At 38.9% G+C, this 13,486-nt stretch overlaps 2 protein-coding genes across 3 annotated transcripts in view; one reads left to right on the top strand and one right to left on the bottom strand.

Annotated features, from left to right (window-relative positions):
- Positions 1–3,005, bottom strand: part of LOC138306209 (uncharacterized) — a 39,533-nt gene extending 36,528 nt beyond the window's left edge. For both annotated transcript variants that reach the window (XM_069246609.1, XM_069246610.1), the window contains exon 1: positions 2,955–3,005. In XM_069246609.1, coding sequence (XP_069102710.1) covers positions 2,955–3,000 — 46 coding nt within the window. In that variant the 5' untranslated portion in view covers positions 3,001–3,005. The remainder of the gene's footprint in view (positions 1–2,954) is intronic.
- A 783-nt stretch (positions 3,006–3,788) lies between these two features.
- Positions 3,789–8,328, top strand: LOC138305984 (E3 ubiquitin-protein ligase ari-1.1-like). The gene is made up of 3 exons (XM_069246294.1): positions 3,789–3,942; positions 6,326–6,578; positions 7,024–8,328. Exons 1-3 carry the CDS (start codon positions 3,883–3,885, stop codon positions 7,635–7,637), a joined length of 927 nt encoding a protein of 308 aa, XP_069102395.1. The 5' UTR covers positions 3,789–3,882; the 3' UTR covers positions 7,638–8,328.
- Positions 8,329–13,486: the final 5,158 nt, after the last annotated feature.

Here is a 13,486-nt window from a genome sequence, read left to right as displayed (position 1 = left end):
TCATTCATTTGAACAAACTTGGTAGCCATTCATCCCAGCATGCCACAGGCCTAATATCAGTACCCTGGGCCTTCTGGTTCTTGAGAAGAAGTTGTTTAAAGATTTTAGCCTATTTGACCCCTGTGACCTTGAATGAAGGTCAAGGTCATTTAATTGAACAAACTTGGTAGCCCTTCATCCCAGCATCCTACAGGCCAAATATCAGTACCCTGGGCCTTCTGGTTCTTGAGAAGAAGTTGTTTAAAGATTTTAGCCTATTTGATCCTTGTGACCTTGAATGAAAATCAAGGTCATTTATTTGAACAAACGTGGTAGCCATTCATCCCAGCATGCCACAGGCCTAATATCAGGTCTCTAGGCCTCTTAGTTATTCACAAGAATTTGTTTAAATGATTTTAGCCTATTTGACCCCTGTGACCTTGAATGAAGGTCAAGGTCATTTATTTGAACAAACTTGGTAGCCCTTCATCCCAGCATCCTACAGGCCAAATATCAGTACCCTGGCCTTCTGGTTCTTAAGAAGAAGTTGTTTAAAGATTTTAGCCTATTTGACCCTCGTGACCTTGAATGAAAATCAAGGTCATTCATTTGAACAAACGTGGTAGCCCTTCATCCCAGCATGCCACAGGCCTAATATCAGGTCTCTAGGCCTCTTAATTATTCACAAGAAGTTGTTTAAAGGATTTTAGCCTATTTGACCCCTGTGACCTTGAATGAAGGTCAAGCTCATTTATTTGAACAAACTTGGTAGCCCTTCATCCCAGCATCCTTCAGGCCAAATATCAGTACCCTGGGCCTTCTGGTTCTTGAGAAGAAGTCGTTTAAAGATTTTAGCCTTTTTGACCCTCGTGACCTTGAATGAAGGTCAAGGTCATTCATTTGAACAAACTTGGTAGCCCTTCATCCAAGCATGTCACAGGCCCAATATCAGTACCCTGGGCCTTCTGGTTCTTGAGAAGAAGTCGTTTAAAGATTTTAGCCTATTTGACCCCTTTGACCTTGAATGAAGGTCAAGGTCATTCATTTGAACAAACGTGGTAGCCCTTCATCCCAGCATGCCACAGGCCTAATATCAGGTCTCTAGGCCTCTTAGTTATTCACAAGAAGTTGTTTAAAGGATTTTAGCCTATTTGACCCCTGTGACCTTGAATGAAAGTCAAGGTCATTTATTTGAACAAACTTGGTAGCCCTTCATCCCAGCATCCTACAGGGCAAATATCAGTACCCTGGGCCTTCTGGTTCTTGAGAAAAAGTTGTTTAAAGATTTTAGCCTTTTTGACCCCTGTGACCTTGAATGAAGGTCAAGGTCATTCATTTGAACAAACTTGGTAGCCCTCCATCCCAGCAACCTACAGGCCAAATATGAGTACCCTGGGCCTTCCGGTTATTGAGAAGAAGTCGTTTGAATAAAAAGTTTACGCACGGCAGACGGCGGACGGCGCACGGCGGACGGCGCACGACGACGGACGGTGCATGATGACAATAGGTCATCCTGACCCTTCGGGTCAGATGACCTAAAAACCACAACAATAAAAAAAAAGTTTGGTGACCTTTGCGATATTATTTTATGTAATGCTATATAAATATCGCTCATTGGTCATATTTCTGAGGCCGTGGTGGCTGGGTGGTTAAGACGTCTCAACATATTACCACAAGCCCTCCACCTCTGGGTCGTGAGTTCGAATCCCATGTAGGGCAGTTGCCAGGTATTGACCGCTCACTGGTCGGTGGTTTTTCTCTGAGTACTCTAGTTTTCCTCCACCAACAAACATGGCACATCCTTACATGACCCTGTCATGGCTATTAATAGGATGTTAAACTAATAAAACCCAACTCATATTTCTAGACGATCATGCTATATCGCAGCAGTATTAAGATCAGAACTCTTCAGATTGCACTTCCGTAAAAGGAGTGATCGGTGCGGTTTGTACATACGTCATAGTGTAAATTACAGTCTCTGTCACTTAGCTACAGTGATTTACGGGACTCATGATTTTCCTGTGGGACTCCCTGTTTGACAACCGTCTTTATCTCTTTGTATTGGGACTCATCAAAATTTGAAAATTAGTCTTTTGGACTCGCCTTAAAAAATCCTACATTCTTTGGCTCTGTTGGTAGAGACGTTTTTCCACAAAGGAGACCCTGGTTCCATTCCTAGGCAGGGCACTCGATAGGAATCATGTGTGTATTTTTCAACATTCTTCTACGTATACATTGGTACCCATCTAAATAAGTCATGGTGGTTAGAGAGTCTCTGGTTGAGATTTAGGAAATCTCAAGAGAAATAAGGGGAGTAGTGTAAAAGTAGTGGTTTGTAAATTGTGTTAAATATAGTCTCTGTCGCTCAGCTGATGGAGCATTTGCTTCTTTAGCTCATTTGGTAGAGCCATAGTTTTTCCACACCAGAGACCCAAGTTTGATACTCGACAGGAAGCATGTGTATTTTCCCTTGTCCTCTACACTTCCACAACTGTAACTTGTGCACTTCTTTACAGCTGATATAGGCCTACTTTAAATTACGTCCTTTAGTTTAAGGTCTTCTAGCAAGAAAATAAACAAATAAGCTTCGATCTTTCCGTGCTCTGTATGATTCATAATAAATTCTATCACAAATAAGCATGTAATGATGTTCATTTCAAGCATGATGCTATAAATCAAAATGACCAGGTATCGTGAATGGTAGGACACAGGTTCTCGATGTTCTTTTTACATAGTATATAGGGGATATTTACATATATGTATGCTCTATATATATTACCAACAGAACGTCAAGATGTCGTGGATAGGACGACGTACATTCACATATCTTATGTCGTTTTTATGACTCAGTCTAGCATAAATTAACGACTGTCATTTTCTCCTGTGCCTTCTATACATGTGGTTAGTATACGATCACACGTGTGGGAACCTCAAATAAAAACTACATCATAAATGTCTGTCCATTCATTCCTTACCTCCAAGGATTAAGACCCGCGCACGCCGGGCTCCAGCATCCGCCATTTTCACTGTTTAGTCATGTGACCATAAAAATTATCACGTGGTTAGAGTATAGACTTACTCAAGCCCGCATCAGCTGATTTAGATTATTAAAATACCGTATGAAATTATCTTGAAGGTAATCTTTAATTTACACGTGGCAATTAATAAAATGTGCACAATCCATACGTACCATAAATGTGTGTTTAAAAAGAAGAATGTAATCCCATGGTAAGGGAGACAACTCATGATATTTTCATGCAGACGCTTGACAGGTACAGTGTTTGTTTGATTGATTGATTGATTGATTGATGGTATTTAATGTCTTCGTTCCGGTTATAAATAACCGAGTTTTTAACACGTGCCTCAAGCTCTTCAAGCATTTGAATGTCCATTATGATTAAATAACCATTTTCTGAATAAATTATTTTATTTCTTTTAAAATAACAAAATTGTACAATGTAATGACCCCACCAACCTTATAACTATGAGTGTTGTTGAACACTGTTATTTAGACTAAATTGTAACATGAGTATGCAGTTAATATTACATAATGAACTTAAAGTATATATATGATCACAGGCGTTTGGCTCTATAGACATTTTCATTTTCTAGACATAATCTAGACCCTTATTTAAGGGTCTTGGGCCCATAATTATATAAACTGTAACTTATTCTAAGATCCCTGTGGTATCGATATCTGAAATTGACAATTTGCCAAACTGGAAGCGCATTTATAGATGACAGGTAATACACCTCTAAGAATAGCCGTACTGTTGTTACAACAACGGTGGTAATTTTGGCTATTTTTAGACACTTTATCACGAATGTAGTGTTTGCAGTGTTACAACTTTCGGTTTCCATATACATTCCACAGAGCAGCGGGTTAAACCGAGTAATTTCAATATGGCAGGCCGATTTCAACGACTTAGTGAATCAAAAGTCCGCATTGCCAGCTTTTGTGCGGTAAGTGACACGTACATTGTATATTAAATCTTATATATGTTATCGTGGTAGCATATAATGCCGTACACATATACAATTTAGTTTTCGTTGCCTATACGTTAATGTACTATAGTATACTGGTACAAGTTAATGACAATGATTAAGAAGTTGATTTCAATACTAATTCAATGATGTAGTGTGTCATTTTTCTTTTGTTTTTCATTTTCAACAACAATTGTAAAACACTTTAAACCATATAACCGCGGTAATTCATACATAACTCAGCAGAGTTCTGGTGTCTTATAGAGGAACCCCGAGTTTCCAGAAAATTATGCTGGTATTATCAGAGACATATATACATAAGAATCACAAAATGTAAAATAAGGCGACACAAACGTATCTACCGGTTACAGTCTCTGCAACAGACTCCCATCCTCGATACTCCAGGGGTGAAGTATCACTGACGTGATATAACATCAGTGATAGTAACCCCTGGAGTATCGAGGATGAGGTAAACGATACTCAGATTTTTTAAAGGTAGTCCTTACCGAATGGCTTTTAATTCGAGGTGAATGTAAAATGACTTTGATTATTCCGTAGGCTCCCAAACATTACCTCAATTACCGTTAATAATTTTAAAACTAAGTCGATGAATGAAATGCTAATTTTCATTTCATATCTTTTCCGGTATCGCCGTAATTACATGTACCTATGTAGAAGTTGATTATGAAAGTCAAGCTAGGTAATTTTATAACGAAATTGAATGATTTAGATCGTTTTTATTCATGGTATCATTCTACTTTCACTTTCGTTTCTACCACGGTTAAAATATAGAGCATTTATAAACGTGTATTACACGTTTAAATCACCATCGTCGGAGCACAGCTTTACGACGCGAAAAAAATACTAAAAATTTTTTTTTTTCACATTTTTTTCGTGCGTGCGTCGTAAACCTGTGTTTAACACTTCTTTGCACTATTGTATAGAAAGTTTTTTTAACATGGAAATATGCGCCATGTAGAGCACATGATTTAAATAATTGTCATGTAATTAGACTGTGTTCAAGGATATACCAAAATCGACAGGAAAACGACACGACACGATTCCTATGTAAGCACATCCTCCCCGTTATCACATTATACATGAACTGCAACTATTTAAAGTCAAAGGACATGGCGCACCATTGTGAAGAACCGAGTCTCTGTATAATTCTCTGTACATTTGTTTTTGTTTTGATTTGTTGCTTGCTTGTTTGTTTGTTTGTTTGTTCAACGCCCTATTAACAGCCAGGGTCATTTATATAAGGACGGTCTCCCACGTATATGGTCCCATTTGTGTGGTATCTTGCGTGTATGAGCTAGGTACGTGCAAGGCGGTGTTCTGGGAGATGGCGGTATGTTCGTATTGTGTCTTCTTGTATATTGGAAATCTCACCCTTTTCAATGTGCTATATCATTGAAGCACGCCGTCGAAGATCCCACCCGGTCACATTATCCTTACAACATGCTAACCAGTCGTCCAACTCCCTTTATGCAATCTGATTAATTACTCATCCTTATTAGCACGTTGTTTGATAAGGGAATCTGACAACATCCCTTCAGGGGTTGCGTTTAGGTAACCATTGGAAATGGACAATCAAATTGCCACCTTCAGACCCTTGAGAGTGAATTTCAGGGAACAAAACCCCAAAGAGCACAAGAAAGCTAAATGTATGTGTATAATAGGACAAAATGACGTTTTCAATTGATGTAGCAATGTGTAGAAAATACATTTGATCTGAAGTACAGGTGGTATTATAAAGGTCACCCGAACCACAGGGACCTGACACGAATTTTTTTAACCAACAGTATACATATATATATTACAGTATAATATATATATATTGGTTAAAAAATTTCGTGTCAGGTCCCTGTGACCCGAACACGACTCCTGACGGAATGTTGTCTGATCCTCTATTGAACGGAGTGGTTATATTTATAAGGATCTGTTTTTAATCAGATTGTCCATTTATGCTGAGAGCTACGCAGGGGCTGAAACTACCACTTTTATAGACTATGGACGGTGTGTATCTATCGGCCAAGGGATAGAACCCAGAGTCTTTCTCAAAAATAAAGTGGTATCAAGGGAAACGTTAGGAAGAATAAATTAAATTAAATTTAGGATCATGCAATGGGGGACAGCAGGTACAATTCTAACGCCCTCCCTGAAGGGCAAGGATTTGTTGCTCAGGAGCGAAAGTCAGGACGTCGTGAAGAAGTAAGCACATACATTGTTTTAGAATTTTTGGTTATTTCTAGCGACTAAATAAGATTTTTAAGTCCTGGTTTTAAATAAGGGATGCTTGTCCTTCTGAGAACAGTAATATTCAACTTTTTTTTTCATTTTGAAATATTTTATTTTCTAGGGAAACAATATAGCACAGGCAAAAGCTGCGATAGCCAAAGTGCTTGGGGAAGAGACTTTCAACGTTGACATTGTAGAGAATGGCGGGATCGTGGAGGGACATCGATTGGTTGGTGATGTACAGAGCCCCCTTCCGGTAGTCGTCCACAATGCGGACAGACAACTCTCTCCCTGGCTTCAGACAACAAAACAGGACATGATGAACCCTTGGGAAGACGAACCGCGATGTATCATGTCATGCAATCATGCAATAAGTATGCCACGTGACTTATTTTTGTTGTTTTATAATTGTTCTTGACATATGTCGAATAATAACATGTTGGGAATATGGATTCGACTTTTCACACATATTACGACCAAATTGGTCAATCCATAAATATTTAATATAATGTCTTTCGAAATAAGTCATTTGCATTTTTGTACGTGGAAAACGCAGGAACGATCAAATGCTTGCAGTCCAAAGTGTTTTAATAAAATTACAAAAATACGTGAAAATCAATTTTGGAAAAATCCGGGGTCGTCTTGCTTTCAACACAGAATTTCCATATGTTCTTGCTGAACGCAACAAACAAGAATACTGCTATAATAGAATGATACATAAAATTTTACCTAAGTAAAAACAAACACAAGGAGAATATTTCGGAAATAAATGTCGCGAAGATTACAGTAACTCCCTCTCTTTTTCTCTCTCAATTTTAGCCCCCGACAATCTCTATGGATACTGCTGGAATAAGCTGACCGAACAGTGGACGTCTTTTAAGTGCTTTGCTTACGATGAAGATGAACAACGTTGTGACTGGGAGTGGTTTTTCCCGGAAGTAGCCGAAAACGCATGCTTGTCAAACGACGAACGCGTTTTATTTGAATCGCGCATTAACCGGAACTGGGTAAATTTGACGGCTGGAGTACGTGAATGTCCATTTTGTCGATGCGTTTGTTCTCGTCAGAAACCAAATGAAGCGCGTGTTCTATGCGTTTACTGTAAAGAGGCTGAAAAACCAAGCTTCGAGTTTTGTTGGTACTGTTTATACCCATGGAAGGAAGGCCATAGCTGTAGTAAGGACGCCGCGCAACAGATACTAAGCACGTGCGCACGTAAGGAAATTGTAAAAGTACCCGGATGCCCCTCCATAAGAGCATGCCCGAAATGTAACATGTTGATTGAACATAAGGACCAATGTAAACACATGGATTGTCGTAACTGTCGAAACACGTTCTGTTTCATCTGTCTTGACGTCAGGGGAGAAAGGGGATTTACGTGTGGATCGTACAACACAAAATGTACCGTGGCTCCGATACAAAAGGTGACGTAATCAAAACATGCGTGTGGAAACTGATACGTCACGGATTTAGCCAATCTCTCCCAGGGTTCATTGCGGTCCATGAATGGTCCCCACATTCATGAACTATGGGGACCGCAATGCACTCTGGGAGAGATTGGGATTTAGGGTGTTTAGACGCGCTGAGCTTGCAATGTTGCACAGTATATTTGATTAAGAAACGTGCGTTTTATGTTGTATTACTCTGAACATAATGTGATAGACTCTGACTCTAAACATTTGACTGATAATGTGATATGGAGACTTTGAAAATCATTAACCATAATATAAGCTCTCTTGAATATCTATATAACGCAAAGTTTATTTCGCTCCAGCAAAAGACACGCTATAATTTTGAGTTCAATTAAATGCAATCGAATGGCAACCAAGTTGTTCAAAATAAAGGGGAAATAACTCTTTATACATCCAAACTAAATTATCTCCCGTTGACAATTGTAAAGCGTTTCGATCCAGGCGATTCAAATAAATAGTTGCAGAAGGCGCTGGCATCACAGTGTTATGAAGAATTGACTACATCTCTCCGTGGCTTTTGTTGTGTATAAAGGTCGCATAAGAATATCAGTCCAAGGGAGATAATTCAGTAAGGATGTATAAAGAGTTATTTCCCCTTGGTTGTAATTCTCTTGTAACATGAACAAAAAGAGATAAAGCTTTGGAACTGAAAGGACGTGTTTGTTGGTTCAATGCGAGATGTAACGTGAGAGCGAGTTCCCCAAACCCTCTCACTACACTACACCCGTTTGTGGTCTCACAGCTGACTTAGACCGAAGTTTTCGCTGAGCCCATCAAATGTGGCGTGAAGATTTATAAAGTAATTTGAGATTATAGCTTAGCCTAAACTTCAGACTTTTTCAGACTTTTTTTCAGGCTGTTTCGTGATCTTGGGCTTGTATAGGGACGAGAGGAGTATGATCAGAGACTTTGATGAGTGGATTGTTGTCATGGAGGTCCGTAATGATGCCAGTGTATCGTTGTCATGGAGGTCCGTAATGATGTCAGTGTATCGTTGTTATAGAGGTCCGTAATGATGTCAGTGTATCGTTGTCATGGAGGTCCGTAATGTTGTCAGTGTATCGTTGCCATGGAGGTCCGTAATGATGTCAGTGTATCGTTGTCATGGAGGTCCGTAATGTTGTCAGTGTATCGTTGCCATGGAGGTCCGTAATGATGTCAGTGTATTGTTGTCATGGTGGTCCGTAATGATGTCATTGTATCGTTGCCATGGAGGTCCGTAATGATGTCAGTGTATCGTTGCCATGGCGGTCCGTAATGATGTCAGTGTGTCGTTGTCATGGTGGTCCGTAATGATGTCATTGTATCGTTGTAATGGAGGTCCGTAATGATGTCAGTGTATCGTGGTGATGGAGGTCCGTAATTATGTCAGTGTATCGTTGCCATGGTGGTCCGTAATGATGTCATTGTATCGTTGTCATGGAGGTCCGTAATGATGTCAGTGTATCGTGGTGATGGAGGTCCGTAATGATGTCAGTGTATCGTTGTCATGGTGGTCCGTAATGATGTCGTTGTATCGTTGTCATGGAGGTCCTTAATGATGTCAGTGTATCGTGGTGATGGAGGTCCGTAATGATGTCAGTGTATCGTTGCCATGGTGGTCCGTAATGATGTCATTGTATCGTTGTCATGGAGGTCCGTAATGATGTCAGTGTATCGTGGTGATGGAGGTCCGTAACGATGTCAGTGTATCGTTGCCATGGTGGTCCGTAATGATGTCAGTGTATCGTTGTCATGGAGGTCCGTAATGATGTCAGTGTATCGTGGTGATGGAGGTCCGTAATGATGTCAGTGTATCGTTGTAATGGAGGTCCGTAATGATGTCAGTGTATCGTTGTCATGGAGGTCCGTAATGATGTCAGTGTATCGATGTCATGGAGGTCCGTAATGATGTCAGGGTATCGATGTCATGGAGGTATCTAATGATGTCAGTGTATCGTTGTCATGGAGGTCCGTAATGATGTCAGTGTATCGTTGTCATGGAGGTCCGTAATTATGTCAGTGTAATGCTGTCATGAAGGTCCGTAATCAGTATATCGTTGTCATGGAGGTCCGCAATGATGTCAATGTTCTCAGACTCTGGTATCTAATTTATTTGGGCTGAGTAATTACCATCGTGGTGAAATAGGGTATGACTCGTCGAATTCGGGAAACGTGATTAAAGTGAACAGTCGGGCAAGGATGGCTAAAGTCAGTAAAAATGGTGTGAATGTATCCAGTATAATTTCTTATGAAATGGAAAAATAAAATCTCTCGTCAAAATCTGTCTGCGCACAAAAAAATTAATTTAAAGTATGGGAATTCTAAAACGTCCTCCCGGCTAACTATGTCCGTGGTTACATTTCCACGCAGCCTCGCTTTCAATGCTTTCAACTTTTCTTTACATTAATGGTCAGAACTGGGAAACTAAGCAGAACTTGACCGTCGTATTAATATGTGAGAACTTTTGGAAGGCCAATGAACGCATTTAGACTGGTTTTCTTTGCCCGACTATTCACTTTAAGTAGGGAGGCGAACGACTGGTTCGCCGGTTGTCAGTATAATGTGACGTGGTGGGATGTTTTGCTTTAAAGGCCCACTACCTTTCCGGAGCAAAATTTATAGGTTTCTTAAAAACATTAATAACAAAAGAAAATATATATCGATGGCTTAAGATGAGGTTACAACACCAAACATATGCAAGATTTCCTGTCTAATGTACGATAACAGTGGAGATTCATTTCGCTGTTTTGCCGTCTGGCGCAGCGATAGTCAACTACCGCGCGGCATTTAGGACGACGGCGGGAAACATAAAACGACCCGCGTTATGAAAATTAACATTTTATTTATTCTAATTAAACAGTTCTGAAGGTGATGATAAGTGTGCTAGTAAACGTATAGTTAAAAACTTCTGCGACTCTACAAAATTATTGATCTCGTTTTACATTCCTATTTTAAAAATTAAAAGCCGTTTCGGAAAGGTAGTGGCCCTTTAATTGGTGTCTTCGGCGACATGCTTCAGTGATATAGCACTATAAAAAGTGCAAGAGTTCCACTATACAAGAAGACACAACACGAACATACTCTATTCTTTTCTTAAAATTTAATAAGAAGCTCAATCTTGTCAATGGTGGTAATGGTGTAACGTACATGTAAGTAACTAAGTAACTACCGAAAAATAATTATTCGTCTGCTCCTGTTTTTGATAGAGAAAAAATACCATTTTCTCATCGTTGTAGCATCTTTAAGTCCACAAATAATTCTTAATTATTACATATATCACACATCATACGTATGTGCTGGAAGGGAGACAACTCTTCATATTTTATGGCAATGTGGGCTTATTTTGACCACAAGGACCTGACACGAATTTCTATATTATAGTATATATTATATTTTGTTTGTTTGTTTGTTTGATTATTCTATCGTCCTATTAACAGCCAGGGTCACTTAAGGACGGCCTCCCATGTATGCAGTGTGTAGCATGTGTGAAGTGCGAGGTGCGTGTTTTGGGAGACTGCGATATGTTCGTTTTGTGTCTTCTTGTATAGTGGAACTGTTGCCCTTTTTATAGTGCTATATCACTGAAGCATGCCGCCGAAGACACCAAGCAACACACCCCACCCGGTCACATTATACTGACAACGGGCGAACCAGTCGCCCCACTCCCTTTATGCTGAGCGCTAAGCAGGAGCAGAAACTACCACTTTTATAGACTTTGGTGTGTCTCGGCCAGGGGACAGAACCCAGAGCCTTCCTACAGGGGCGAACGCAGCCAGTTAGGAAGAAGAGAAAAAGTAATATCCTAAATTTAGTTGTCGTTTACGATCATGCTCTAGGGGCAGCAGGTAAAATTTTAACGCCCTTTACCTGCAGGGCCAGTATATATTATAATAGATATATTTAGTACATCACATGATAATTACTATGAATGCGATTGGATACAGCCATGGCCTATTTTGCGACAGTTCTCTGTCCTTCTTGACCACGGGAGACTATACGTACCTGACTACGGGAACTATACCAAAGTATATTCTCCCGGGAATGAGCACGCGACCAAATACATGACATCATAATGAATGTCATGTGGCGTACTAAATCTGTTATGGCCCTTTCCCTCGGGAACAGTTCTCCTATAGTGCTGTCTGGCGAGGTATTAGTCCCTCGCCAGACAACACTACATGAGAACAGTTCCCTCTGGAAAGGGCCAAAATAGAATTATAGTATAGTATATATATACTGTTGGTTAGAAATTCGTGTCAGGTCCCTGTTATTTGACCAGTTTTTAAAATAATGCTGTCTTTAAATTACTTTTTCCACAAATAAAGAATATACACTGTTAATTGCTATGGTTTATATTCGGGCGTTTACACAAATCATATCACTTGTTCATGAAAGATTATACTAGGCTACAACCGGGTCCATTCCAGGGGCAGATATAACGTTAGTGATATTAACCTCTGGAGCATCGAGGATGGTCCACGTGTGGACGGGAGAGTTTGAATTATACTGAGACTTACTAAAAGGATTCGAATCAAGATATTTTTAATTTTCAATTCATGAGGCTTTAATTTGGGATAAAGATTTAGATTACAAAACATGATCATGGCTTTGAATATATTTTATTCTTATATATATATAACCAGTTTTAACAAAAAAAAAATACGTATAAAGTTTATATTCTTGGATATAACTTGTCTTGATGCACAGATCCCAAGAGATTGTTACAGATATATGAGAAAAAAAAATGAATAGATATACATATGTTTATTTCTGGGAACGAGCACAGGGATCTGAGAATTAGTTACAGATTATATAATTATGGACCCACCAGACACAGGGATCTGAGAATTAGTTACAGATTATGTAATTATGGACCCACCAGACACAGGGATCTGAGAATTAGTTACAGATTATATAATTATGGACCCACCAGACACAGGGATCTGAGAATTAGTTACAGATTATATTATTATGGACCCACAAGAGTGCCCTTAGACCATTTTTAGACGTTTTTGATGTCTAGATCAAAAAACGGATTTTTACCGGTTTTTTTTTATTTAGACATCTAAAATGTCTAAAAATGGTCTTAGGGCACTCTTGTGGGTCCATAATAATATAATCTGTAACTAATTCTCAGATTCCCGTGGGAACGAGTGCATAATGTACATGCATTGCAATAGTCCGACGTACAAATTAAAGTACTTTGACACCTTAATTAAAAACATTATTTCATATATTTTTACATTCATTGAATTTCCCTGATCTCATCTATAGCCTTTGGTATATTTTTAGAGCATAGATTTCACTTTCAGCTCATAATGTTTTCATAATTTTACTTTAAGTTTTTTTTTTTTTTTTTTTTTTTTTTTTTTTTTTTTTTTAAGAAAATACTATGTTATAAGTAAATCTTTTTCGTTGCCATTTTGGTGATAACAAGGATTTATAAGTGATGTCAAGAAGTTGAAGCAGTGCAAAAATAGTGATATATAGGCCTATATATATTGAAAACGAAACATCGGAAAATATCACAGGGACCTGGCACGAAAATTTTTAACCAACAGTATACATATATATATATATGTATACTGTTAGTTAAACATTTTCGTGCCAGGTCCCTGTGGAAAATATTATGAGCTTAAAGTGTATAGAATTTTCTATATGTATACCAAATTTGGCCAAAATGCATACATATATGAGATCAGGAAAATTCAAAGGATAAAAACAATAAAGTATACATGAAACAAGTACTTTTGTCCAGGTACTGAGATGCTGTAGCAGAAATATATGTTTCTGGCTGTAGGCCTAATTTAAGGGGGGATAATGGGAGT

This window comes from Argopecten irradians, chromosome 13 (genome assembly GCF_041381155.1).
Source record: "Argopecten irradians isolate NY chromosome 13, Ai_NY, whole genome shotgun sequence".
NCBI classification, from domain to species: Eukaryota; Metazoa; Mollusca; class Bivalvia; order Pectinida; family Pectinidae; genus Argopecten; species Argopecten irradians.
Note: the sequence above shows the minus strand (reverse complement) of the source record. Positions and strands in the feature narration are given on the sequence as shown.